Source organism: Protomyctophum parallelum (genome assembly GCF_964188405.1).
Source record: "Protomyctophum parallelum genome assembly, chromosome: 4".
Lineage (NCBI taxonomy): Eukaryota > Metazoa > Chordata > Actinopteri > Myctophiformes > Myctophidae > Protomyctophum > Protomyctophum parallelum.
This window is the reverse complement of record NC_139700.1, coordinates 17,863,604-17,891,192: the sequence shown is the minus strand read 5'-3', so window position 1 is coordinate 17,891,192 and position 27,589 is coordinate 17,863,604. Positions and strand designations below refer to the sequence as shown.

Sequence of the window (27,589 nt, the reverse complement as noted above, 5' to 3'; positions counted from 1 at the left end):
TTATACACAGATGTTGTTATAGCAGTGAGTTGTCTGCTTACAGACTAAATTATAATCAAACTGAATGGGCATGGGGACTATATCTGATGTCTGATGACATTAATGCATACAGAAGGATATACAATTGAACGACAATGGTGTTGACTAATGGCAATATGCTGTGTGGAGCTGCTGATGATGATCATGTTGCAAAATGTAGGGTATGGCATGGCTATGGGTTGAAAAGAACAGGCCTAGTTCGATCTGAGTTATTGAATATATGAGATTATGATTTATAATTATGATTATATCTTAATATCTATGTCATAACATGTGCCTAAAGGTTTTGTGGAAAAACACAGCGTAGTCTATTAATACATAAAAATTATCCAACAGTCAGACCATAATGAAAATATACAATAACTTAAAAAAAATATGATAACTTGTACTGAATCATATAGCCTAATCAGACAAGTTGATGATTTCATTGCTTTGCAAGCATCGTGACATAAATTAATCTAACCCTTGGCCCCTTACTGTAAGCATTGCATAGGTCTACAGTAAAGGTCAAGGACTAGATTCATGTCAGACTTCCTCCAACCTACAAGTTCCCACATCATCACCACCACCACAGCACCACTTCTTCTTGTGTGTATGACTCATTTCCATACTGTCATACAGACAGTGTATGACACCGTGTGAAAACAAATCCGCTATATCAAGTCACTGCCAAATGGGACGGGTGAAGTGGGGCCCGGTTGAATATTGAATAACAATGATCCAGATGGCTCGGAATTAAGACCAAGCTCTCCCTTTTACCTGTTACAAGGTAGATCAGTTGTAATGGCTGGTGGTAATGGGTGCGGCCATGTCTAACCCCTCCTCTAAAGCCTAAAGCTCCTCAGTCCCTCGGCCTCGAGTCGACAGAGAGAGGGGGAGAGAGAAGGGTGAGTGATTCCTCTGGGCACTGCTGCAGCTTATTCACTCACTTGTTTGTGCCGCCTGTGCGCTGAGGCGAGACGAGTGCATGGGTCAGACTCATTGCGGTGGCAGGACGACAAGGCTCGATCCTTCTGGCAAACCCTGTTCAAAGTTTTAGATGATCGGAGGGTGTTTCGTTTGGATTTACCACTTTTTCACGATGGAAAAAGGATTACTTGTGCAGCGATGAGAGCTACAGGTTTTGCGCCCACATTACCAGAGTAGCGGGATACGGGTTCCACTCGTCGGTCCGTCCTGCGTGACAAAGCGGCCACCCGAATGAATGCGCCCGGAGATCTCGCTGCTGCAGAACGAAAATGATCACCTCGTTTTTCCCCCTGAAGAAACTACGACGCGTTGGCAAATGGCTCCTCTTTGTGGCAATTCTGGTGTTTGGGGCTTTCGCCGTGTACCAGGAGTTTGCACGGACTACTACTACACACACCCGTAAGTTGTGGTGGCCAGCAGCAGCAGCCGCTGACCAGCAAGCATCAGCTTGTGTGCTTTATTTATAATGCAACAGACACATGCGTTGCTTATTAAGCAACGCATGTGTCTGTTGAATTCTATTCAAGCAATGCTTAATCACCATGTTAAGAATATTTGATGCGATTGTGAATAATCGTACTGTTACATGATATCAACGTGATGCAGGCAGGCAGTCGCAGTGGAAAACATGATAGCCTCTTAACAGGTGAAGCAACAGGTTGGTTGCTTATCCGGAAGCCTTGGGGATACTGTGTATGTGTGTGTGTGTGTGTGTGTGTGTGTGTGTGTGAGAGAGAGAGAGAGAGAGAGAGAGAGAGAGAGAGAGAGAGAGAGAGAGAGAGAGAGAGAGAGAGAGAGAGAGAGAGAGAGAGAGAGAGAGTGTGTGTGTGAGAGAGAGAGAGACAGAGAGAGAGAGTGTGTGTGTGAGAGAGAGAGAGAGAGTGATACTTTGAAGGGGCCATGGGGTCAGATCACAAGTTTTTACACTGAGAAGGATGTGTAGATTCACACTGTCTCTCCAAACTTCCTGTCCTCACCAGTCTCTGCCACATCTACACCTCCTAGGCTCCTACCATTCCTCTCACACCCCAGTAGAACACATCTACACCTCCTAGGCTCCTACCATTCCTCTCACACCCCAGTAGAACACATCTACACCTCCTAGGCTCCTACCGTTCCTCTCACACCCCAGTAGAACAGCAAAATGACACCACACTGCCATTAAACAAAGGGACAACAAATTGTCTGTGTGCGTACACACACACACACACACACACACACACACACACACACACACACACACACACACACACACACACACACACACACACACACATTGACACACATACTGTATTACATTGAGAACAGAGCCTGACATGTAAACACATGCTATGGTTAAGGACCTACATTACAGGCCTAGCCTATTTACACACAATCCGCACACACACACACACACACACACACACACACACACAGACACACACACACACACACACACACACACACACACACACACACACACACACACACACACACACACACACACATATATACACACATTCCTGGCCTATAGCCCCCCTCATCACAATGAGGCTTTTCTCAAGACTCTACATACCCCAGAAATGGAAAGAGGAGAGGTGTGTGTGTGTGTGTGTGTGTGTGTGTGTGTGTGTGTGTGTGTGTGTGTGTATAGGTATGGCTTAGAGTTTGTAAAATAAGTGTGTCAAGTCTGGCAAGTTTCCAGGAATGCCACCAGAATTGTAAAAACAAAAAGTAGAATACCAATGACATAATAATGATGATGGTAGTAGTAGTAATAATAATAATAATAATAATAAATTTTATTTATAAGGCGCCTTTCAGGGCACTCAAGGTCGCCGTACAGGTTAAAAAAAACCCCAACAAAAAACAGTACAAAAACACAGTTAAAAGCAGAACAAAACACAGATTGCAGCAGTAGTAGTAGTAGTAGTAGTAGTAGTAATAGTAATAATAATATTAATTATTATTATTTAGTATTAGTATTTTTCTCAGTAAACAGTAAGCTATCAAAATGTGTGTAAACACAGACCAGGTGGCAGGTACAGTATTTACTTACAAGAGAAGAGACAAGAGTACTGCCAAGGCAGACAACCCGCAACACTCCAGGGTAGAGAAAAAATCCTTATGGCTCCAAGGCTCGATGATGCATAATAGAATGAAGAAAATGCACTCAATATATGTCCTTTTTCACATGATTTTATTTACCTCTGACGAGCAGACAATGTACGCGTTTTCTCAGCGTTACAACATGTGAAAAAGGACACATATTGAGTGCTGGCATTTTCTTTTTTTAATTTTTTTTGTGGCTTTCGCCTTTATTTTATATTTTTTATAGAGAGACAGACAGTAGGCTGACAGAAAATGGGGAGAGAAATGGGGGGGTGACATGCAGTAAAGGCCGTCGGGATCGGGAGTCGAGCCCGCGGCACACTGCCAAACTTGGACTACCGGCCAAGGTGCCTGGACCGCTGAGCCACGGCCCAGGCCGAGTGCTGGCAGTTTCTTCCTTGTATTATACAGTATTTACTTACCCAGTCACCCTGATGAAGGCAGTTTTGTTAAAGGCTTAAAGGCTTTTTCACTTTTCCACAAGACTGCCTTGGTCTCATCCTTTTTTGCATTTACTTACTTAGTTGTTACATCATTTGCCTTTTGGGAACACACATGGATTAGTGCCAACATATTTTTACGGTAAATTATAGTTCTCAACCAGTGGCACTTGAAGAACTGGTTTTTTCCCGCATCCATGTACCGTACATGTATCCATGTACCGTTGTACCGTACTTTGATGATGCACGTGTATGTGCAGTTTTTATTCTCGCAATGCATTAGCAACTTTATTAAAGGCTTTTTCACTTTTCCACAAGACTGCCTTGGTCTCATCCTTTTTTGCATTTACTTACTTAGTTGTTACATCATTTGCCTTTTGGAAAGGGTTCAGTCCACTTTTTTGATTTACAGTAAGTTATAGTTCTCCAGTGGCACTTGAAGAACTGGTTAATTTTCCGCATCCATGTAGTGCTGTACCGTACTTTGATGACACTGATAAAACATATAGTCCTATTCAGTGCATGATACGTACATACGCCAGTGGTTCTCAACCTGTGGGTCTATCCCCCAGGGAGATCCCCACATTTTGGACCTTTTTAATACCTAAATAGAAGGAAGAAAGAAAGTAAATGAAAAAAGGACATTACTGCATCAAAGGTAATCAACAAACTAATACTATAAAAACTGGTCAAACATTGGCCAGTTTTATTTTTCTTAAATAATATAAGAAAAGGGTTTTTCTTTTTTTAAATATATATATAGTTCATCTACGAGTTCTGAGCTTGTAGATTGGCTATTTTTCAAAATGTTTATCTGTGCTAAAAAAAATGGCATGGATGCACCTGGGATGTATCCTCAGTGATGTATCCAGGTCTAGCAACATCATACCCCTCACTCGGGTGATCCAGCTGGGGTGATCAAGTCCCAACTTACATTCAAGCCGCAGGCCCTCCTAAAGGCCTCACATGAGTTTTTTGGGCTTCCTCCTCACGGCGGACACAGGCTGGGGCGCTAACCCACACTCTTAAATAATACAAGCTCTGAGCTTGTAGATTGGCTATTTTTCTAAATGTTTATCTGTGGAACAGAGTCAAACTAAATGTAATCTGAGAACCCCTAGGTTGAAGACTTTTCATGTTTCTATTTAATTCTATTAAGTGTTATTTGACCACTTTAGTCTTGAACGCTCTAGCTTTATAATTCATGGTATGTCAAAAAGAGAATATAGTTACATAACATTGCGTTGTGAACTAGTTTGGCTACTAGATTTGGCTGTGTGAGCCAAGCTGCATGCACTGTCTGTCAGCACCACACAGTGTTGCATGAAGTGGGTGAAGAGGAGAGGAAGGAAGCAGTGTGAGCGGGAGATGAATCAGGTGCAGTACTTAGTTTAGACATTACTTGGTTTAGACTAGTCATTGGTTAGACCAGTCATTAGTCATACAACTACAACCTATCTCAAACCCTCACCCTAACCCTAACCTCCCACGGGGCTGCACACCTAAACCTAACCTTAACCCATGTCTAACCAATGACTAGTCTAAACTAAGTATGCACCCCGATGAATCTCCTCTCAGTTAAAAATATCTCTGTTTTTCCTTTTCTCAACCACCGCTCTAGAATTACTGTGTGTTTCCAAAATTGGCCCTGTGTCACAAGGGAGTATACATTTGTGGATCTCCACCCTTGTGATAATGACAGACTTCCAGACCACCAGTACTTTGGTGTTTCAACCATAACACACACTCTCATATGCACTCCACACATGTGCGCACACGCACGCACACACACACACACACACACACACACACGCACGCACGCGCACACACACACACACACACACACACACACACACACACACACACACACACACACACACACACACACACACACACACACACACATGTCACTCACTCACTCACACACACACACACACACACACACACACACACACACACACACACACACACACACACACACACACACACACACACACAGCTGTGCTATTGCTTTAAACTGCATTGCAGTGTGTAATTTAAAAAATGACAGAAGGGAATTGAAAAAAGTGTCTGTATGGTTTAGGATCTGCCAGGCTATGTCTGCCAATACCATTTCAAGAAGGGCAGAAACTTTCCAGCCATACAGACTAAGCCCAGGCTAGGTAGCCGTGGCTGAGTGAGTTTGGTTACATCTTGCTGACAGCAGCACAGAGGCTTAGAACAGTGCACGGTTTCCAGTAGCACTTTATAGCAAAAGCCATGGAAGGAAGGCTGATATATTAATATTCGCTTGTCATCATGAATTTAATTTGAACCAAAGTACAGAACTGGATTGTAATTATTACACATTTCTTACCCCCTTTCTTCTGGACTAGTTGTTTCAAAAGGTTATCAGATAAGATAAGTGATCTATGTACGGTATTTGTCAGAGAGCGACGACCACCTAAATTATGGGTTTTCCTGTGGGAAATAATGCAGCTTGTGTGTGTGTGTGTGTGTGTGTGTGTGTGTGTGTGTGTGTGTGTGTGTGTGTTTGTGTGTTCAGTGGAACATTAAACATACATGTATGTCAAGTGAAGTGTCATGTCACTTGATAAAAATGAAATGACATTATTTTCTCAAATTATGTAAGTGTAATTTTATTTGTAGAGCACATTTCACAGACATCAGAGTCACAAAATGCTGAAAAATTACATTTCTGTCACACAAAGGGACATGGATGGATGGTATAGATGCAAAATATCTTGCATATTATGGAGTATGGACCACTGATTACTTCTGTAGCTTTACTGCTGAAGCTGAACATGTAATCATTGTTGAGTTGATGACCGCAAGATAGGTAGGTCTCAGTATAGTATTGAGACACATTAGTAGGCTATTCTTTCACACTAGTATAGACACGTGAAATGTGTGAAAGAAATTCATTTGAGTAGGATGGTAGGACAATTATCATTCATTGAAGGCTTTAGGTCTGTGTATTACTGTATTTACTAGTATTTACTAGATGTGTAGCAGAAGGGTGGCCAACCTTTCTTTGGTAGCATTTTGAGACTCCAGTTTGTCATTACTCATTACCAGGCTATGTCATATGTTTGTGCAGGACTATGCCGCTCCCTTTCTAAACCCTTTATATTACTATGTTGTTCACAAATCAGAAACAAATCAGAATGCAAAGGCAGACAACAGTGGTTCCCAGAACTTCAAACGGCAGGACATTTTGACATTTTGACATTAGAAGAGGATAAGCCCCTTGAGTTGCAGCGACTTGTTTTCGAGGGGGTCATATATTAGCCATGCATTCGTTGATGCGTGAACAGTGAATGCTTACATATCGTCTTATTTATTCACAAGAAAATAGCATCGGATCAACATTTTACGGTAACAGATTAACATTAATGTCAATGAGAACCAACCAGCGAACAAAATTGTATAGTCCCGCTAGGATTCTCCAACAGTTTGGGGAGAGAGTTGGCTCAGAACGTGTGTTGCTGGCGTGCCTTGTTCGTACACAGTCATTCTGTGAACTATTGAAGGTTGCCTTTTGCGGTGTCCGGACCCGGACCCAGTCTCCTTACCAAAGACCAATCTTTTCTCGCTAGATTTCAATGTGTAATTAGTTTACTCTGGCCCCCACAGCATATCTTTCATGTGCTGCATATATTTATATAGTTTTATTTTCTTGTTAATCTTATTTTAGTTTTCCTCTGTTTTAATTTTCTTTCTCTTTTCTTGCCTGTCTGTATATTATATGCTTTGTAAAGCACTTTGGTTCGACCTTGGTTGGAAATGTGCTATACAAATAAAGTTTGATTTAATTTCATTTTATTACTCCCCTCTACCAATACAAATAAATACTTTATCTCGGCACCGTCACTGCATTCGGGAATTTCAGATTCAGTTCTGACTGAGTGTTTTCTGTCATCCTAAGGTGGGAATTCTGCACGTGAAGGGAGCATCTGGAGGAGGCCCGCATCAGAAGTGGTAAGGATAGACCGAGAAAGATGTAGATTAGATGATCAGATCAGAAGGAATATACTGTATGTCAATCATTTATTTTCGTATGTATGCTAAGTAAATAGATCTGTATCAGAGCCGACATACAACATACACACATAGCACACATACATAAAGTATGAACAGTAAGTTTATTGTTTATTGTCATATGCAATGAAAAGTTGTGCATTCCAATGCAATGAAATACATGAGTTTTGCTTGCATGTTTTCCAGGCTGGAGGGGACTACCAACCTGATTCAGGGGAGGATTCAGCTTGGCGTTCTAGCTATACTCCACAAGCTTGGAAACCAGAGGTGGGTGGGTGGTGTGTGTGTGTGTGTGTGTGTGTGTGTGTGTGTGTGTGTGTGTGTGTGTGTGTGTGTGTGTGTGTGTGTGTGTGTGTGTGTGTGTGTGTGTGTGTGTGTGTGTGCCATCAAAAGCTCACCTCTGCTGAACTCTAAATAACCTGTTCGGGCTTGCCCAGTTCCCTTCTGTGTCTGTGTGTATCCTTAGTATGTGCTGGAGCGGCATTTATTTCTCTGCATTGGAGTCGTCATGTTTCCACTATATTAAGAGGGCCTGCTCAGGGCTCATGTTAGTTGCTAGCTCCTCTTGTTTCATGTTAGGGTGGTTGTCTCTGTCCTTAAAGAGCCAGTCTAGTTTAACCTACTCCCAGCATTATGACTAATTGTGATGCAAGGAGAAAAGCAAAAAAAAAACATATAACAAATAAATCAACCAACAACATACATGATTTAAGTTATATGCTCTTAATATGCAACTACCGGTAAGTCAGGCATCACATACAAACTTTTGATATAACGTGATGTACATTTTATATGTGGGCGATGCCAGGCTAGTAAAATACATCCCTATTTTGAATTGTTTGAATTGTTGTTGTTGATGAAATTAATGCTCAGAGATCCAGCTTATAGTTCCCCATGCCTGCATTTAGTAAAAGATTCAATACTAAGGACTCAGTACAAGACCTGGCACCAAACGGTGTTCCTCATCTTGTTACACAAGCGCCCTTTGAGCTATCCTCAGAAAGCTTCGGATGCATAGTGAGGCGAAAGGCTTGTTAAATAATTACAGCTGCACTCCTCAGTGCCTGTGAAGATTTCTTAGTCATCATTTACAGCCCTCCCCTTCACCCCCCTGTGTTGGACTGGAGCCACAGTTTACCTAATGCTTAACTGGCTTGTGATGACAACAGTTAATTGGAGGCACTCTACAACTCTGGTTATACCAAACTTTGGCTCTGACCTACTCTGCTCTGGGTCTCCTACAATCAACACACACACACACACACACACACACACACACACACACACACACACACACACACACACACACACACACACACACACACACACACACACACACACACACACACACACACACACACACACACACACACACACACACACACACTCACACACAGGCAAGTCACTGAGGTGTAGATTTACAGGGCATCTGGGCTTCTCCTGAAATTCAAGTGTTTGTTTGTTTTGGTCTGTGTGCGTGGTCCAGTGTTTCCTCGAGACCTTTTAAGAGAGTAGTGTGGATGGCAACAGGGTAGTGGGGTCCAGTTTCACCCCAGATTCTGTTTCTGTCAATTTATTCATGACCTTAAAGTACCTTTCTATTCTGTTGCTTATTATTTCAAATTATTCGATTTTTGTGTGTGATATTATGAACCTTACTTCACTATTACATTTCCCTTTATATCACAAAACAGCTAATTTCTTACATTTGTAAGCTCTGTGAAATCATTTAATATTTGGTGCCATTTTCTTATTATTTAATTTTAATTTATTTCTGTGTGTGATATTATGAACCTTATTTCACTATTAAATTTCCCTTGTGTGAGCTCTTTGAAATCATTTAATATTTTGTGCCATTTGGGGTTTTAGAGCAAGTGTGAAGACGATTGGATGAACGGTTCTTGAGATATGAGAAGGACACAGGCATACAAAAACTCCTGGAATTTATAGATAGCTAATAATAATTATTATTAATACTTATTATTTTAATGCCTTTTGTCTCGCAGTTCCAGGGACAGGCCAACCTGCATGTGTTTGAGGACTGGTGTGGCAGCTCTACGGCTCAACTTCGCAACAACCTGCACTACCCACTGTACCCCCACGTGAGTCAGACCAAACACAGACATGCCACAGTTTGCATTAGAAGACAATAGACATTTCCCCACATTTCAACACGGTATACGCATGACATTTGTCTCTGTCACGAACACACATTGCTCAGAGATAAGACTACCATTTGTCAGGGGGAAATGCTAAGTACGATTGGTGCCTGCTGCGGAACATAGCTTGCTTGTGAACTCTGACCGGCCCCACCTCTTACACACGCTCACGCTCACACAAACAGACTGTTGTGCTGGCTGGGACCTGCATTCTGCACCCACATGCTAGATCCTGATGTCCCTTGAGATACATTTTCACTCAGAGCAGCAGACTTCATGATAAAACTTTGTCTGTTTTCCTCGTCCATCCTCCAGTCCAGAACAACGGTGCAGAAGTTGGCGCTCTCTCCTCAGTGGACTAACTACGGCTTGAGGATCTTTGGCTACCTGCATCCGTACACCGATGGTACTTAGATTCCTTGCTTCTCTTTTGTTTGCTTTTTTTCTGCTCCACTCATCATAGTATACACCACATGTTTCATTCCCAATCTAGTTTCAATTCTATGCAATTCAAAGATGTTTGTTGGCATGGCTGATAAACCAATACATTATTGAAATAATTAGAGGTGCTACGATCAGGTTTTTTGGGACCGATCCCGATCACCAATTGTTTTTCTCATGATCGGCCGATACCAATCTTGTGTGTAACGGGAAACTTTTAATACTTCCACATTTATTATAGCCTAAAACTGTTCCTGTGTGTGTGTGTGTGTGTGGCAAGGAAGGGGAGAATGTTTAGGCCTGTCACAAAGATGCAAAATTATATTATACTATATATTGACTCTTATACCACAGAAATGGTATAAAAGATCAGTTTCTCCAGATCAGTTAAATTGCAGATCACCGATCTAGTCATTTGGAGAGAAAATAGTCTGATGGCTGATCGATCGGAGCACCTCTAAAAATAATTAATTTCACGATTTCCCCAGTGGACCCAATAAAGGTCTTATCTTAATATGTTTACTATATAAAATATGAATGAATGTGGAAACATTACAGAGAAACTGCATGGTTCCTCAAATCTCTATGCGCAGAAGTGGCAGATCTACCGGTATTCATTGTGTTGAAACAAACAGTGGTTTGTGTCAACACAAGTCCCATAAACATCTGCCCTGTCATTGCTTCAGTCGCTCAAACCACCCCTCTACTGTCTCTCTCACAATCTCTCACTGTGTCTGTAGGAGAGTTTGTTTTCGCTGTGAGCTCGGATGACAACTCAGAGTTCTGGCTCAGCCATGATGATTCCCCCCTGAACTTGCAACTCTTGTCCTGGGTGGGCAAGGTATGTGCATGTCCTCCAAGTTTAACCATATTACTGCTACACTGGTACACGACCAGACAGCATCTGATTATATTTGTATTTGGATCAACACTTTTATCTGCAGGGTGTGGCATAGTTATATTTATCTGTCTATCCCTAGCTGCCAGGACGTTGGGCACCATTAACGACGTGTGTGTGTGTGTGTGTGTGTGTGTGTGTGTGTGTGTGTGTGTGTGTGTGTGTACCTTTTTAGGCTGGCACTGAATGGACAGCCCCTGGCGAGTTTGAGAAGTATGCCAGTCAAACCGCTACACCAATTTGGTGAGTTTGCAGTTCATTTACAGATTAGCCTTCAACATTGTAAATAATTATATATGTAATCTCTCAAGACAGATTTTCTATTTGGAATGAACATCTGTCAGCATGATTGTTAGATAGTTGGATATTAAGCTCATAGGGGCAGATGATTATTGAGATCCAGATTGGTAGTGTAATATAAAGGGGTAGTGAGAGGAAATATGTTGAATCCATAATGTTGTGGTTCTGTGCGGTTCTGTGTGGTTCTGGCCAAATATGTACTTTGAAATGCAGGACAAGTGGCAACATGAATGAGGTAGATTGTCATACCTTCCTGATGTTCTGATTTTGGCACTGAGCCATCACACACACACACACACACACACACACACACACACACACACACACACACACACACACACACACACACACACACACACACACACACACACACACACACACACACACACACACACACACACACACAGGCACACACGTGCACACACACTACCACAGACACACTCGTGCTAATTTGATGAAGATAAATGCTTGTACAAGATGTTGGCTTGAGTCTGACGGCTTGAGGAATCCTGTCAAAGCTACCATGATCAAACACAAGCCAATGACCAAATGGGGGGGGGGGGGGAGAGAGAGAGAGAGAGAGAGAGAGAGAGATGAAGGGAGACGAGGAAGAGAGGTGAGGAGGAGAGGTGAGGTGAAACCTAGGTGAAACCAGGAAACAGTGACGGGACAGTTGGACAAGGTGTTGGAGAGAAAGTGGTAGAGAGGGAAGGCAGGTTTCAGGGAGAAGTTTGTGGCCTCAGCAGGCAGATTGGTGACACAGCCAGGAGGGCTAACCCTAACCCTGTGTTAGTGTGGCAGATTGGTGACACAGCCAGGAGGGCTAACCCTAACCCTGTGTTAGTGTGGCAGATTGGTGACATAGCCAGGAGGGCTAACCCTAACCCTGTGTTAGTGTGGCAGATTGGTGACATAGCCAGGAGGGCTAACCCTAACCCTGTGTTAGTGTGGCAGATTGGTGACACAGCCAGGAGGGCTAACCCTAACCCTGTGTTAGTGTGGCAGATTGGTGACACAGCCAGGAGGGCTAACCCTAACCCTCAGCTGGCAGGTTGGTGACACAGCCAGGAGGGCTAACCCTAACCCTCAGCTAGCAGATTGGTGACACAGCCAGAAGGGGATCATGTGTTAGTGTTGCAGGTGAATGTGCTCAACACTAAGATCTCTGGTTAATTCATTAACACAGAGGATATTTACTGTGACCAATGTTTTGAATACCTATATACAAAAAATAATAAGGGCACATATGTGCCGTTTGAGAACTTCACGTCCTGCCGTTGACAATTCAGTAGATTGTCAGGGCATTGTGGGAACATTTGCCAAGGTGTTATTATGTTAATTCTATTCAGATTCCCTGAAAAGTGAGAGTTTCTCTGCTGGCACTTATTTTCAATAGCAAAGCAGTAGAATTAGCAAGGCGAATCAGTGAATAAATTCTGCAGGGAAAACATGCATTTTCAGAAAACGGTCAGAAAAAATATCAGGAAAGTGTGAAGAGTTGGAATGGCACATCTCTAGCTGTAAATATCCTGTCTATCTGCACTGCCGAACATTTTCATCCATGCTAAACCCCTAAACTACTTTGCCTTTTTTGGTTTTACTATTTTGAAAAACATTTTTGAATAGTTCACCTTACTAGCTGATCTACATCGACACGTTGTAAGCTTGTAGAATGGCTATTTTAACTACCGGTATTCAAAAATGTTTTTCAAAATAGGTAAAAAAAAAGAAAAGAAGAAAAGTTTAGGGATAAGGAGTCTAGCATGGAGGAAAATATAGCCCAAGGACTGCAACAATATTAATTTACGAGTTGCGAAGCAGGCTGGTCTACTTTCTATCAGGTTTGTAGTGGCAACTTATCATTTCATTGACTGCCGTAGTCAGTGGCAACTTATCAAAGATAGATGCCGAAGTCACCTATATTTCTGTTTGGCTGCCTCGTCTCTAGGCAACCAGACACATTTTGCTTCTAGCCGACCTCTCAGCCAATGGGATAGGATTGTATTGCAGCCAGCTGTTGCAACAACAACCCAGTAGTAACACTAGTAATTTCACCCACAATTCTGCAGATATAATAACGCAGCTGGTAATTATTATGTCATCAATTCTTGTTTTATATAATTTGTTTTAACCAAATAAGCCTTCATCTTACAACAGTGTCACACAAAAATAGCGTTGTAGATCTGCTATTGTTGCCAACTGCCATGTCTAAAAAAGAATGTTCACCCCCCAATTGATTCTTTAAAATTAACATTGATTATTCATTTTTTAAATATAATAAATTAGTTCGATTAACTGTTTTTTTTTCTCAAAATGAGCTTGGCCAGGCCATTCCACGGTATGTTGTTTTTATTGAGATAGACATTATGAAGGGGGGGGGGGGGGGGGGGGGGGGGGGGGGGGGAACAGGGAGATGATTCTAATGAAAATTTTTGCCTCAGCTACTACTATTGTAGTATTAATAATGTGCAGGGAGCAGTGTAATACCCAAGAAATTATGTTTGTTTATATATACTTTTTTCCTTTGTCTTTGTCCTTCAAGTCATTTTGGGGTAAACTATAGCTTTAATGTTTTCTGTGCTCTGGTGAGAAAGTGTTGGGAGAAGAGTGTTGGGAGAAGAGACAGAACCCCCCCTACAATCTCAGTCACTGGCATGTGATCGTCAATAGTCGTAAAAAAAAAAGTTGAGCGTGGGCCTGTTGAGTGCAGCAGAAGCAAACCTTTGTGCCACTGCCTACGCCTTCTGTCTGCCAGCCATGTGCCAACTGGTTTAAACAAGCTTTGAATCAGAATTGTAATTGCACGATTGCACAGACAAGAAAATTCACATGCAAGTTAAGGCATAAATGTACACATTTATACTAAAATTACTAAATTGAATAATGTGGATCTCTGTATTCATGTGGGAACATTCAGCTGTGGCTCTTATGTGGTTCTCAGGCTCAGCCTTCATGTGGCCAGCCTATGACATCATCTATGACATATTTTTGATGTATCTATGACGTATATGACTCTGATCTGAGCCCCATTGGCTTCCGTTATCACATTTTATTAAAGTTAATTCTTTCAAAAAAGTATTGAGTGGTGCTAACCGCTCCAACCTGTGGCTTGTGTGCATGTCTGCCCCCCCATGACGTCATGTGTGTATGTCTCTTTCCCCCTGTGACGTCCTGTGTCAATACATGTGGCAAATCAAATACATCATCATCATGATGAAAGGCACACAAGTGTGATTCTATTTTTCTAGTGTGCAAATTAAACGTTTGAGCCAAGGGTGGTGCTAGCGTCACTGGCCATGGAGAAAGCAAAACTAGTAGCATTCATCCTCTGAGGAGCAAGAAGGTGGCGGTGCACACATTGCATGGCAATCCAGTCATCTGGATTAACAATTGTTACAGTTTGCTATGGTGACATGCCGTTTAATGTATCTTGAACGTTGGTATAGAACAGTGATTAAACTGTTGACTGGGACCTTGTTTGAGGTATCCTGATATCAGACATTAACACACCTGGCTGACACCTGGCAACCAAATGAGTATTTTCAGTGACCATGTTATAATAAAACATATCTGTCATTTGCAGAGCTCATATTAACTTAACTAATATTGCCCACCAACAGGCTGTCTGCCCAGAAGAGGTACTTCTTTGAAGTGATTCTCAAACAGAATGACCGAGGGACAGACCACGTGGCAGTAGCTGTGAGTATTTCAGACAACTGCATCATATTCCTTGCTTCCCCTCATCATGCAATTACGGTTGCAGCGACTGTACTGTAATCCATGGTGTTGATTTAACTGTGAGAGTGTACAAGTGTAACCCTCGTATTTGTTTTTGTTTACACAGTGGCATCTGAAACATGATGGTCTGAGGTTTATGGTTATTGAATCCAAGCACATCTCTCTCTACACTAGTAAGTACACACACATGCAAGGTTCAAGGTTGTGCTGGTGTGGTTGGTTTACCCATAATTAACCACAACATTTGTGAGAAACATAGTGTTTCACATGCTGACACACCCACAAGTGTTGGTTCCTATTTGAAATGTGATCACCCATGTGTTTCCTAGAAATCTAGAGCGTTCGTTCTTGGCACTGCTATTCGAAATCAGGTCACCCATGTGCATCTTCCTTGAAATCTACAGGGTTTATACCTATTACCTGCTATAAGTAATCAGATCACTGATGCATATCTCACTTGAACCCTAGAGCATTTTGTAGCCTTTATTGTTATGCATGGATGTATAACCGGAAATACAGTACTGCTGTTCTGGAGGAGGTGTCTGATAGTATAGTTCCGAAGTATCCAAAGTCGGATATCAGCCTTAACTGCCAATCTTTCAGTACCAGAGGCATGCCAATGTTTTGTGGCTCAGTCTGTGCCAAGTCTCTTGGCCTCATGATAACCCTGTGGCTTCTTCCCACAGACGAGACTGCCTTGCTGATGAGCGACGTGGCACACATACCTCAGACAGCTGCCAGTCACACATCTACTCTGGGCGGGCCACTCGGCGTCGAGGCTGACATGCTGAAGGATGACCCTCGAGATACCTTCTACCACGGTAAGGCCATCTTCTAAAGTGTTGTTCTGCTACGTCTGCTACAACTACCACACTTTACAGTGACAGATTGGCTGGCAGTGAGTTAAAGTTTATAGGCATACAAAAGACAAATAAAAATACCGGTACAACTACAGTTCTCCATCGTGCACTAAAGGTGTAGGAACCAACTCACAGTCAAATGTGATTCGCTTTGGCCCGGGCGGCTGCCATAGCCGTCTGGGCACCTGACAGCGCGTTGCGGGTTCGACTCCCGACCCCGACGACCTTTGCTGCGTGTCACCCCCCATCTCTCTCCTCATTTCCTGTCAACCTACTGTAAATCTATCAATACAAAACCAAAATAAAGGGAAAAAAAGTGATTACCGGTAGGTTGTCTTTGAGACCTCTTGTAGTGATGTTGCACTATAAATAAATAAAACACAGAAACCCGTACAGTACCACAGGCTCACTACAAGAGAGCCAGTCAAGAGAGTGACAGACAGACAGACAGACAGACAGACAGACAGACAGACAGACAGACAGACAGACAGGAAGAGAAAATAAACCGCAGCAACAGAGTGTAAGAGAGGTATCTACACAGACAAACACTTTGTGGTTAAAGCATGCAACTTGCTCGCTTAAATGCATGCAATCATCTCTTCTCTGTTTGTGTTTTGTTGTGTGTGCAGTTCCCTTCATCAAAAACAAGTACCTACAAGGCGTGTTGCCTGACTGCTCCTACAATCCCAGTTACGTCATCAAAGGCTTCCCTCTTATGCGGTACCAGGGCTTGCAGTTCGTAAGTACTCTTCTTAAACCACTGTTCAACTTTACTCCCTGGGCCTGCCCTTAAAGGACAACTTTAGTTTTTTTCAACCAAGGTTCATGTTTTAGGTTATTATTAGAGAAACTAAAAGGTGAGTGTTAATTTTCTTTCATTTGCTGCTTTCTTTCGTTTTAGGGAGTTTAGCTCTTTTTGACAGGGGGGCGGGGGCATTCAAGCATGGGGCTAAATATGTATTTTTTTACCAAATTTGATGGTGATTTATTTATTTATTATTTACTATAGTCCTAATAAACCCCAGGAAATTACATCTGGCCACAGAAGATCACATGATCTACTGAATGTGAAGGTAGCCTACTGGGGGAAGGCTTATACTGTGTGTGTGTGTGTGTATATGCTCAATATGTCAGTTTGTCACATTCAATAGATCCTGTGATCTTTTGTGGCCAGATGTAATTTCTTGGGGTTTATTAGGACTATAGTAAATAATAAAAAAATAAATCGCCATAATATTTTGTAAAAAAATACATATTTAGCCCCATGCTCGAATGCCCCCGCTCCCCTGTCAAAAACTGCTAAAATCCCCAAAACGAAAGAAAGCAGCAAATGAAAGAAAATTAACACTCACCTTTTAGTTTCTCTAATAACAACCTAAAACATGAACCTTGGTTGAAAAAAACTAAAGTTGTCCTTTAAAGGACAATCCCGTTTTTGTTTTACAGAATTGTGATGATAATGTATTGGGCTTGGGCATAATTTGCCTTTAACTAGCTGAGACTAAACTAATGCTAACCTTATCCGCTCACCCTAACCCTGAATATGTTTTAACTATGAAAAATTACCTCAGAACAAGTTTAATTATTTCTGGTTTCAATAACCTCACGAGGATACCACACCCTGCTGCCTTCTCTTTTACCTGTACAGTACCCTGAATCTGAATGTTTATCCTGGGGGCCATTGTTCCCTTTTGTTGTCACAGGCTAATACTCCTAGCTCGTATTACTCGGCCACTTAGGGCTCATCTCTTTGGATTATCCACTAGTGTCATGTATCAATTATGTATAGTGTGTTGATTCTATTCTTTTTTTACCCAGATCCACATGTCCTACATTTACCCAAATGACTACACCCGACTCACGCACATGGAGACGGAGAACAGCTGCTTCTACCATGAGAGCCCTTACTACCTGGAGAGGTGATTCCTCAGGGGGGAGAAGGGGGGTGGGTGCAAGGATAAAGATTTCCTAAGAGTTATTATGATACACATTTGTATGTTTGAGAGTGCACAATCATTGTTTATTAGCCATCCATGGCTGTGAGTGAGTGAGGTAGTTCATATTCTGGTTCAGAGCACTGATATACAGTAAAGGCAAAGATGGCTGTGCACTGTGTGCAGTTATTTCTAGTATTGCCAATAGAGGGTGCTGCTTGATCACATGTACAGCAATCTGGGAACTGTGGCTGGAAAGTTGGGAACCCATGGCAAAAAAAGAAATAACAGCACCTGTCTATTATCTGTTCTTGAGATTACATAGTACAGATGTTCTGCTGTGCAAAAGGCTGGTTTAGTTTCTATTTCTATATTTACATTCTATAAAAAGATGCACTTAAGATATCCTTACAATAATTATCTAGCTTATGTTGACTTATGAGTAAATTATAATTGATAAGAATGCCGTTATTGATTTTCTGTATAATGATGTATATTTTCTAACCTCAGGCATATAGAACTGCTCCAATGTAATTTTTACAAAGTCAAGTTTACTGTTGTCTTTCTCCAGATATGGATTCTCTAGATACATAAAACTGGACCATCCAGAAAGGCTGGAGACCGAGGACAGAGTTATGGGTAGGCAGCACACAAAGCCAACACAGCATACCGGTAGGCATCTCATCCATAGTCCATACTTTTACAGGTTCATTCAATTGCAGAAATATTAACCGACATTTGTTTAATAGATAATTATTTCATTCATATCATTAGAAACATAGAAATGTGCAATTTATTTTATCTCATATGTAGTAGTTATGGTAGACTATATAGAGGTATTAGAGGGTATGCGCGTGACATCATCATCATACCCGGAAGATATGCGGGAACGCCTACTGAGTGGCAAAAAACAACTTACTGGCCTTGACAGCCCAAAACAGAAAAGTTCTTTCTGATTGTATTAAACAATATTAAACAACATTAAACTCACTTTTCCACTCACTTTGCCACTCGATTTGCCATTGACTTTATGCATGCGCATACCCTCTATAACCATAGTCCCCTACTCTGTAAATAGAAAATGTCAACATTCCAACCAAACACAAAAACGCTAATATAGCACAACCTCTCTCTCTCTCTCTGTCTCTCTCTCTCTCTCTCTCTCTCTCTCTCTCTCTCTCTCTCTCTCTCTCTCTCTCTCTCTCTCTCTCTCTCTAACTCTCTCTAACTCTAACTCTCTCACACACACAATCCCTCCCTCTGTCTCTCGCTCTCTGGCACCCTTGCCAAATCTGTTGAAATTTAGATTTTGGTTTCCAGCGCAATGACAATGAAGAAGATGAAGAGGGGGAAGTGATCTCCCGTGGTGACGCAGCCAAACCGCGGCCGGCGTTGGACGACGGCATTCTGCAAGACTACGGCGACGACTATGATGACTATATCCAGAATCGCAAGCGCAAGCTCTTCTCTTTAGGCGAACAGGGAGCCGTAGGTGCACTCAAGAACACTTCTAACACACGCTCACGTAAGAGGAAGAAGGGAAGAGGCATAAGCCTGAAGAGAGGAGATGTCTCAGATCTCCGACTGGAGATGAAGGCATCCGCAGTGGTAACCTTGGTACCCAACAGGCTCCGGGAACAGAATGGGAAAGACTGGGCGTTAGAGAAGCAGGTGTTGCCAGCAGTACAGATCAAACAACCAGCAGCACGTAGACCGATCAAGAGTCGGAAGGTCAGGCAAGCGGTGAAAGATGTCAGACCAAAACAGAGGAACTCAGGGCCACCGGTGGAGAAGGAGCGACCCAGACCAGAAGTGGGAGGGCACGCCCGGGCAATAGAAAGCCCCACGGACCCGTCACAGCAGCCCCAGGTGCATTCTGAACAGAGTCACACCCAGAAGCCTGTACAAGGAAGTGAAGACAACCAAGTGCAGAGGCCGAAATACGTACAATCCCAAGTGCCAGACCAGGTTGATTCTTTCCTCAACAAGGGCACAGTCAAGGGCACAGTCAACCAGCGACGGAGCTACATGAACCGGACTATAGAACTCCAGCCAGCCGTCACCAGGAACTCCACCTCTACACCGAAACTGCAGCCGAACCAGCAGGAGGAAGTGAACCGGATGAGCCTCAGGGAGCTGGAGATGCAGCTGAACGTGCCATTACCGCTGGAGAGGGACAATGCCATCCACAAAGCTAGAATGACCACCAAGGACAGAGTCGTGGCCAGAGAATGGCTGGACACCGGAGGAGAGGAGGAGGAGGAGGAGTCAGACAGGAAGGGAGAGGCGAGAAAGGAGAATGGCAGGGAGGGCGAGAAAGACCCTGTGTGGGACACAGGAAGAGAGATCGAGGGAGGCGATGAGGAGGAGATGGAGAACTACGAGATTTCACCTGCTCCGGTGTTTGACCCCACGGTCAACTGGAGGCAGACCTTTCAGGTCAACCACCTGGATCTACAGTCGCTGCGGTCCGATTGGATAGACCTCCGCTGCAATGTCTCGGGCAACCTCATCCTTTCCTCCAGCGAAGTTCAACCCCTCGTCAAAGCCTTCATGGAGAAACTCAACCTCAAGCACCACGGGTACGTGCTTTCTTCCATCACTAAATATGTCTTTAAGAAACATAATTGTATTTGTTGGCAGCATGTCTTTTCTATGGACTTTTCTATGGCCATTTTTGTTCCTCTCTCCTTCCAGGCGGTTCTCTCTTGTTCGGGTCATTAATGTGGAGAAGAGAGCCGACGCGGTCCAGGGCAACCGGTACCTCCTGGAGCTGGAGCTGAAGGACCTGAATGGCCAGCTGCTCCGTCTGTCGCGCTACATCTACGTTCTGATTCGCCGCAAAAGGCAGCGCTCCAGGGAGTTCATGCGTAAGCGCTCTGTCCCCGAAACGGTACTCTGTAACCCGGTGGGCCTTCATTGGAACCCTCTTGCTACTGTGCATTTCATAGTGCCAGGTAATATACACACACACACACACAAACACACTTGTGCACACACGTACACCAAAAGGCAACGTTTTGCCATTTCAGTGGCTATAATGTAGATAGAAAGTCAAAACAAAGAACACATTTGTTTTAGCTGATTTGCAATTCAATACACTGGGGAAACTTTGCTTTTTAGAATGAATTACTTAAATTTATAAAAACAAAGAAAACACTATTATATAATAGCGGTGGGCGGCTGTGGCTCAGGAGGTAGAACAGGTCGTCCAATGATCCCTCGGTCGGCGGTACGAATCCCGGCTCCTCCTGTCCACATGTCGAAGTGTCCTTGGGCAAGACACTGAACCCTACATTGCCTCCAATGAGTTGATCGGTGTGAGCTTTCATGCCACCGCTGGTGTGTGAATGTGGGAAGTGAGGACGCTGGCTTCGACTGTTCGCCGCTTCACCTCCCAATGTATGAATGAATGAACCATTGTAAAGCGCTTTGAGCACTTGGAAAAGTGCTATAAAAAATGCAATTCATTATATAACACAATAAAAGGAACACACATACAAAGTAAGCTCTACTAACACTCGAAGGTTCAACCTTTGTCCTCACTCAGTCCCTGAACTACCCAGTCTGTATCTCTGTTAAGATTCAGAGATGTTTTTTGTGTCTTGACTTGATCTTGACTTTTTATCAGGTTTTTTTTAAGATAAGGATTATTTTCCCCCACATCTGTCTCAGTGAAGAACCAGGCCCGCTGGGTAAAGCAGCTGATCGTAGACATGGAGACTTTGTACAGAGAGACAGGAGACGCCAACTTTAACCTCATCATCACCGACTACAACAGCACAGATATGGACGTGGAGAAAGCTCTGCAAGCCTCCACACTTCCTAGGTACTATTTGTTGGATTTGTCTTTGAATCAGTTTAGCTTATATGCATCACCTATATCCATATGACTGAGAGACTGTGTGTGTGTGTGTGTGTGTGTGTGTGTGTGTGTGTGTGTGTGTGTGTGTGTGTGTGTGTGTGTGTGCGTGTGTGCGTGTGCATGTGTGTGTGTGTGCGTGTGCGTGTGTTTGACGGGTGCTCTTCCAGGCACCAGTACGTGAAGCTGAGCGGGAACTTTGAGCGCTCTGCTGGGTTACAGGCAGGCATCGACCTCATCACTGTGAGTGTCACATCATTACAGGCATCAAACCTGGGCCTTTTATCAAGCACTGACTCGAGATACATTGTATTTCATCCCTATACCTACCCTCTGTCTCTCCCTCTGTCTTATAGGAAGACCACAGCATTGTGTTTCTGTGCGACCTGCACATCCACTTTCCTCCCTCTATCATAGACACCATCAGGAAACACTGTGTGGAGGGCCACATGGCCTTTGCCCCCATAGTGATGAGACTGGACTGTGGTGCTACACCGAGGCAGCCCCGAGGTATTGACAGACGCCATGAGAATACTAATACTGCGTGCAGCATCTCACAATTCAGTGTTTCTCAAAGTGTGCATCCCCCTTGAGGGGGTTCTATGGCGTCCCCAGCTAAATCACTTTAATGTGTCCATGACACAAAATATTTTCAGTGTGTGGCCAAATACATTAAATAAATTAATTTGGCGGTCCATGACATGAAGAAGTTTGAGAACCACTGCACTACATACAGTAAGTGCACACACTTATAAAAAGCATCATGTTGCAGGTTACTGGGAAGTCAATGGCTTTGGCCTGCTGGGGCTCTTCAAGACCGATTTAGATGCCGCCGGAGGCATGAACACCAGGGAGTTCACGGACCGCTGGGGAGGAGAGGACTGGGAGTTACTGGACAGGTAAAGGGCCTGGCTATTTGAATGCAATGCAACTCACCGGATATAGTTTTGAGGGTTTTCTTCATTCCATTAGTTCATTACATGTTGCCTGTATTAGTCTGTGTTTTAAAAAGGGATTGAGCATCGACGGAGGCAAAGCTGGTTGCGATACAACATAGGGGAGGCACGGGACAGAATGCTCTGGGTGTGATGCAGCCGTTCATTAGCAGCAGGCGTACATGTGATCCACAACTACTGATGAAGTGGATTGAAACAATAGGCCTCATGTCACAATAGTTACATAATCGCCTAATCGCAATTATTTGAGATAATCGCCACCACGAGAATTCCATTACCTTTATTTGTAGTTATTACGTCCCCAACAAAGAGGTCCAGGTGTTATTTTGTGCAAAAGTGCATTATTGGCTATTTCCTCTAATATAAGCCTTCAATGAGGGTTGGGTTTTTGTGCTAATTTGCTTATTTCCATCGAAATAAGTAGTAAAGTGTGCCGCTTGGGATACTATTTACATTATGAAGAGTGGATATATACAAAAAAAAATTAGCGATGGAAATAAGCAAATTAACGCCCCATAGCCCCATTCAATTCAATGCAATTCATTCATGACTTATGGTAGGGGAAATAGCCAATAACGCTTTTGCACAAAATAACACCTGGACCTCTTTGGTGGGGACGTAACAACTACAAATAAAGGTAAGAAAGCCTTCTAGTATGGAATTCTCCTTTAATGCGGCCCGCAGGTTAATTCAGTAATATTGATATATTATTGATTTGTGCTGTTACAATTCCAAACATGCAAACGCTTTTATTACTTCAGTCTATAGAGCGGCGCAGTCCCTCCCCCTTTCAGAACAACGAACGGCCCAGGAAATGAAAACGCAATGCATTTCCCCATAGGCAGTTTTTATTTAATTTATTTAAAGACCTTTTAAGCGTCGTACGAAGCCAACTCTTGTCGTGACAAATCATGACAACACACACAATATTTCGGGCCAAACTAAGAATTAGAAAGTAGAAAAAAACGGCAGGTTACAACACTTTTTTTGTTGTTTTTCTTCTTTGTAATTATTTGTTTGGTCCAAAATATTGTGTGTGTTGTCATGATTTGTCACGACAAGAGTTGGCTTCGTACAACGGTTAAAAGGTCTTTAAATAAATTAAATAAAAACTGCCTATGGGGAAATGCATTGCGTTTTCATTTCCTGGGCCGTTCGTTGTTCTGAAAGGGGGAGGGACTGCGCCGCTCTATATTATGCTTTGTCATTGGTCGATTTGCCTGTCTACTTCCTGATTGGTTAGTCATTTCGACGGGTTTTCTTTCGACCAATGACAAAGCTTCTAGGAACATATTTGAATGCAGATTGTGGCCCCTAGATGTGTGGAGACTACATTTTTTAGGGGCGTTTTACTCATTGCTGGCTGTCAAAAAATTTAAATTAAAAAGGTCATTAAAATTTTGACATATTATTGCTTATAGCAGCTTTAATTGCAATTATTTGTACTAGTCCTTACCCGTTGTGAGATATCCCCCCCCCCCTTGTGGCCGTGAAGGGTACTGCGCCCGGGTGCGTTTGTAATTGACAAATACATTTATTAATAATCATTAATGTGTCAAATCGAAAAAAGGGCTTCGTTACGCCCTCCATATGCATATGGTCAATGCCTGTGTGAGTGATTGGTGCAGGCAGTAAGGAGTTACGGCACTGTTTCTGACAGACACACACACGGACAGACATTCGGTTAATTATAGTATGATGATGACAATTTTAATCCTTCAAGTAAAATGCCATGTTTGGGACCAGCTGATCAGAACTCTCTCTCACTCTAGGCTTCTCCAGTCGGGTTTGGAGGTTGAGAGGATCTTCCTGAGGAACTTCTTTCACCACTACCACTCCAAGCGTGGAATGTGGAACCGGCGCACACAGTCCGACTCCGACTCCAGGTAACCCTGCATTCGCGTCTACCTTGACCATTGCCATGGCCATGGTGAACAGAGCACTTTAAAAAAGAAAATGGAAACCCTACCATTCTAATTGACGGTAATGCCTCTGGACCGACTGAGAATGCGGGATCGGATGTTGTCTCCAGTCCGTTGAGTTCTCCGAGATGGCGGCTCCAGCCGCAAGTGGAAAACATAGTGTTGAACGCATAGAAGATACTACTGACTAACCGTCACTGCTATGCTGAGATTAATTTGTGCAAGACCGTCAAGACGTTACCGATGTAACTCTGGATGTACTACTGAGTACTATTAAAGTACTGGCAGATATTTGCCATCGACTACACAGTGCTGTGTCTGACGATACTACTGCGAACTCTTGCTGAGTGGAGCTGTGAGGATGTGCACTAAATGCTGCTGTATCATTCATCCAAAGAAATATACTCTCCAAGACGCCAGATACCTACAGTACTGCTATTGCTCGCTTACACACACACACACACACACACACACACACACACACACACACACACACACACACACACACACACACACACACACACACATAAGCATACACATAGGCACAAGCACATAGTGAAGATAGATATATACACACTCCAACCAACCTGAAACTGAAACTGGAGAACTGAGATTTTTAGGTCTTGTTGACATAATTACCATTATGTCTATGTCATTGTTACTGTATGTATGAATTGTGTCATATATCATAAATGATGGAAGCCTTCTATTTATTACTCCTATGACAATAGGGTTGTTTTTTATGTTACTGTAGTGTAGACATACCTCGGCTCTCCCGACTGAGGATTTCCGTGTCTTTACATCAGAACTCGAAGTTAATTGTGCCTTCTGCGAAACATATTCAGGAATGGACTAAAGTTTTGCCCGGTTAGACTGGAAGAACAGCATCGCAATGCACAGCGAGATATTATGGACACCTTGAGGTGACAATGATGACAGTTGGATTAAGACAGATAGACCTTAATCAGATAACAATAAGATGCCGCATTTAAGTCGTTTTTTTGTTAATAACATTTCAGCAAACTTCTCTTCTCTGAGGGGTGTGGAGTAAAATGGTGCAACCCGGATGTGAATCTGTTCACTTCCGTTTTGACCAGGAAGTTGTCGCAGAGACTTGAAACTCTGACTAACTCCCCATTTTTGACAATAACTGACCATTGCTCTGATCGGCGCATTTGAAGGCTGCGTTGCGGCTTTTAAATCTAGTTGTGTAAACCGCCACTGTCCAAAAATAATGAATTAATGAGTTAAACCCTCCTCTTGGATTATTTGACAATTTTGCTCAGAAGGTAACTACAATGAAAGCTTATGAAAGCTCATCTGAGCCATTCCAGTTCATTCATGAATTCATTCTTTTCCACTAGTCTTTGTGCAGGTGTGTGGCACCACCAGCCCCAAGTATTCATACTGTTCAGACCTTTTTGAATTTGTAGGTTTGCTATCAAAATATCCTGTCCTGATAAACACGCTTTTGTGCCTTTCCTAGTTTTATGTCAGATTGTAGGTTCACAGAACGACAGTACTCCTGTCACTCCATCTCTTTGCACTCTTTTATCAGTGAAACAGGAAGACTTTTAATAAGCCGCTTTTTGTTTTTAATTTTACTTCTCAAGTTGCCCATTCCCACAATAGGAAATGCTGTTCTGAATGTTGAAATAATATAAAAGAGAATGAAAATAGCATTGTGTTGCTAGTTGTGAAGAAAATGAGATCTCGTGTATTTATCAAATTGTTTTTATTGTTACTGTTATTTAAGTCTCGTGGCAGCTTTCTCTGAATATTCACATTCCTCGCTATTATTTGTTTTCTCAGATTCATGGGTAATCGCAGTAAGCCAAATCATTTTAGTTGACAAAACACTACTCATTTAGGCTTGTCTCAAGTTTTGTCTGCAGCTGAACATTCTGATTGAAGTTAACCTGAAAGTGTATCATCTCATGAGCTCTACAAACAAACCTAACAAACAAACAAAAGTCAGTACAGTATGTCTGCACCGTAGCACAGAAGTCAGAACTGTCCCATCGGGTTTGGAGTTCTGCTCTGAGACTCTCAGTGTGTGTACCGCATGTAATGCCTGACATTTGGTTGTGCACCGGCGCAGTGCACTGAAAATAGCTGATCTGCAAGATCACAAAGCTTGTAGATCTTTTATTTTCGGTGCACGACATTGCCGTGCAACCACGTATAAATCACCCTTATATGGTTTTCCATCACATTTGCCTTTAGATTCAATAAAGCCCTTTATGGGCTCTTTGAAAGCTCATGCTGCTATGAACATTCTGTAGTGTTTTTTTGTGATTTGTTTGGTTTTTTTGTCCACCCTACAATTGCCTTCATAAACCAAAGTATTCGGGGTTCTGCAATCTACGATTTATAATATCTCAAAGGATAATTATTTTCTTCTATTGTATTTATTTATTTCGTTCACGGGCTCATCACTGTATGATCTGTGTGTGCTGGTTGGTCTTGTCTCTGTCAACACTTCAGTTCAAAGGGTTGATGTTGAGCTCTCTGCAAGAAAGAGTGCCTCTCTTCTCTTTTTATATACAGTATATGTTTTCTTTTACAGAGTTGTGCTTTGATTTCAATGCTCTTGGTTCAATATCTTTCATATTAATTATCTCGGTCACCCAGTGCCTTTCATGAGATGTACGTCATCCCTCTCTGTGTAAGGGGGATAATCTCACTGCCTCTGCCTACGTGTTATGGTTTAGGTGTCTTTCTTCTCTCAGGGAAAGCTATTTCACTCCGCTGCCTTGATGAATCTGAGAAATAAATGACTCTTAAAAAATCATATTGTTTCATTCCATCACATTGTCCATTTTTACATAGACCCTTACATACGGTATATGTAAAGTTAAAATAGTACATAGCACAGTTGCCAACGGCTTATTAAAGTGTGTGTGTGTGTGTGTGTGTGTGTGTGTGTGTGTGTGTGT

The 27,589-nt window shown here is 42.6% G+C and overlaps 1 protein-coding gene across 2 annotated transcripts; it reads left to right on the top strand.

Annotated features, from left to right (window-relative positions):
- The first annotated feature begins 775 nt into the window (after positions 1-775).
- On the top strand, positions 776-27,433 carry b4galnt3b (beta-1,4-N-acetyl-galactosaminyl transferase 3b). 2 transcript variants are annotated; one of them, XM_083763875.1, is made up of 20 exons: positions 776-1,407; positions 7,468-7,520; positions 7,767-7,847; positions 9,587-9,682; positions 10,055-10,145; positions 10,921-11,021; positions 11,254-11,321; positions 14,999-15,077; positions 15,223-15,289; positions 15,803-15,937; positions 16,606-16,715; positions 17,795-17,895; positions 18,482-18,549; positions 19,217-20,492; positions 20,608-20,867; positions 21,586-21,739; positions 21,943-22,015; positions 22,129-22,282; positions 22,545-22,671; positions 24,501-27,433. In XM_083763875.1, exons 1-20 carry the CDS (start codon positions 1,278-1,280, stop codon positions 24,616-24,618), a joined length of 3,342 nt encoding a protein of 1,113 aa, XP_083620001.1. In that variant the 5' UTR covers positions 776-1,277; the 3' UTR covers positions 24,619-27,433. The 2 variants fall into 2 exon arrangements, with proteins under 2 accessions (XP_083620001.1, XP_083620000.1); XM_083763874.1 differs by having other exon boundaries at positions 18,482-18,582.
- The last annotated feature ends 156 nt before the right edge of the window (positions 27,434-27,589 follow it).

Bases quoted from the DNA above. Each gene is read 5' to 3' on its own strand.
- b4galnt3b (XM_083763874.1), top strand. From the start codon at position 1,278: ATGATCACCTCGTTTTTCCCCCTGAAGAAACTACGACGCGTTGGCAAA. The intron at 16,716-17,794 runs GTAAGTACTCTT...TTTTTTACCCAG, and splicing joins GGTACCAGGGCTTGCAGTTC to ATCCACATGTCCTACATTTA. The intron at 18,583-19,216 runs GTAGGCATCTCA...GTTGAAATTTAG, and splicing joins AAAGCCAACACAGCATACCG to ATTTTGGTTTCCAGCGCAAT.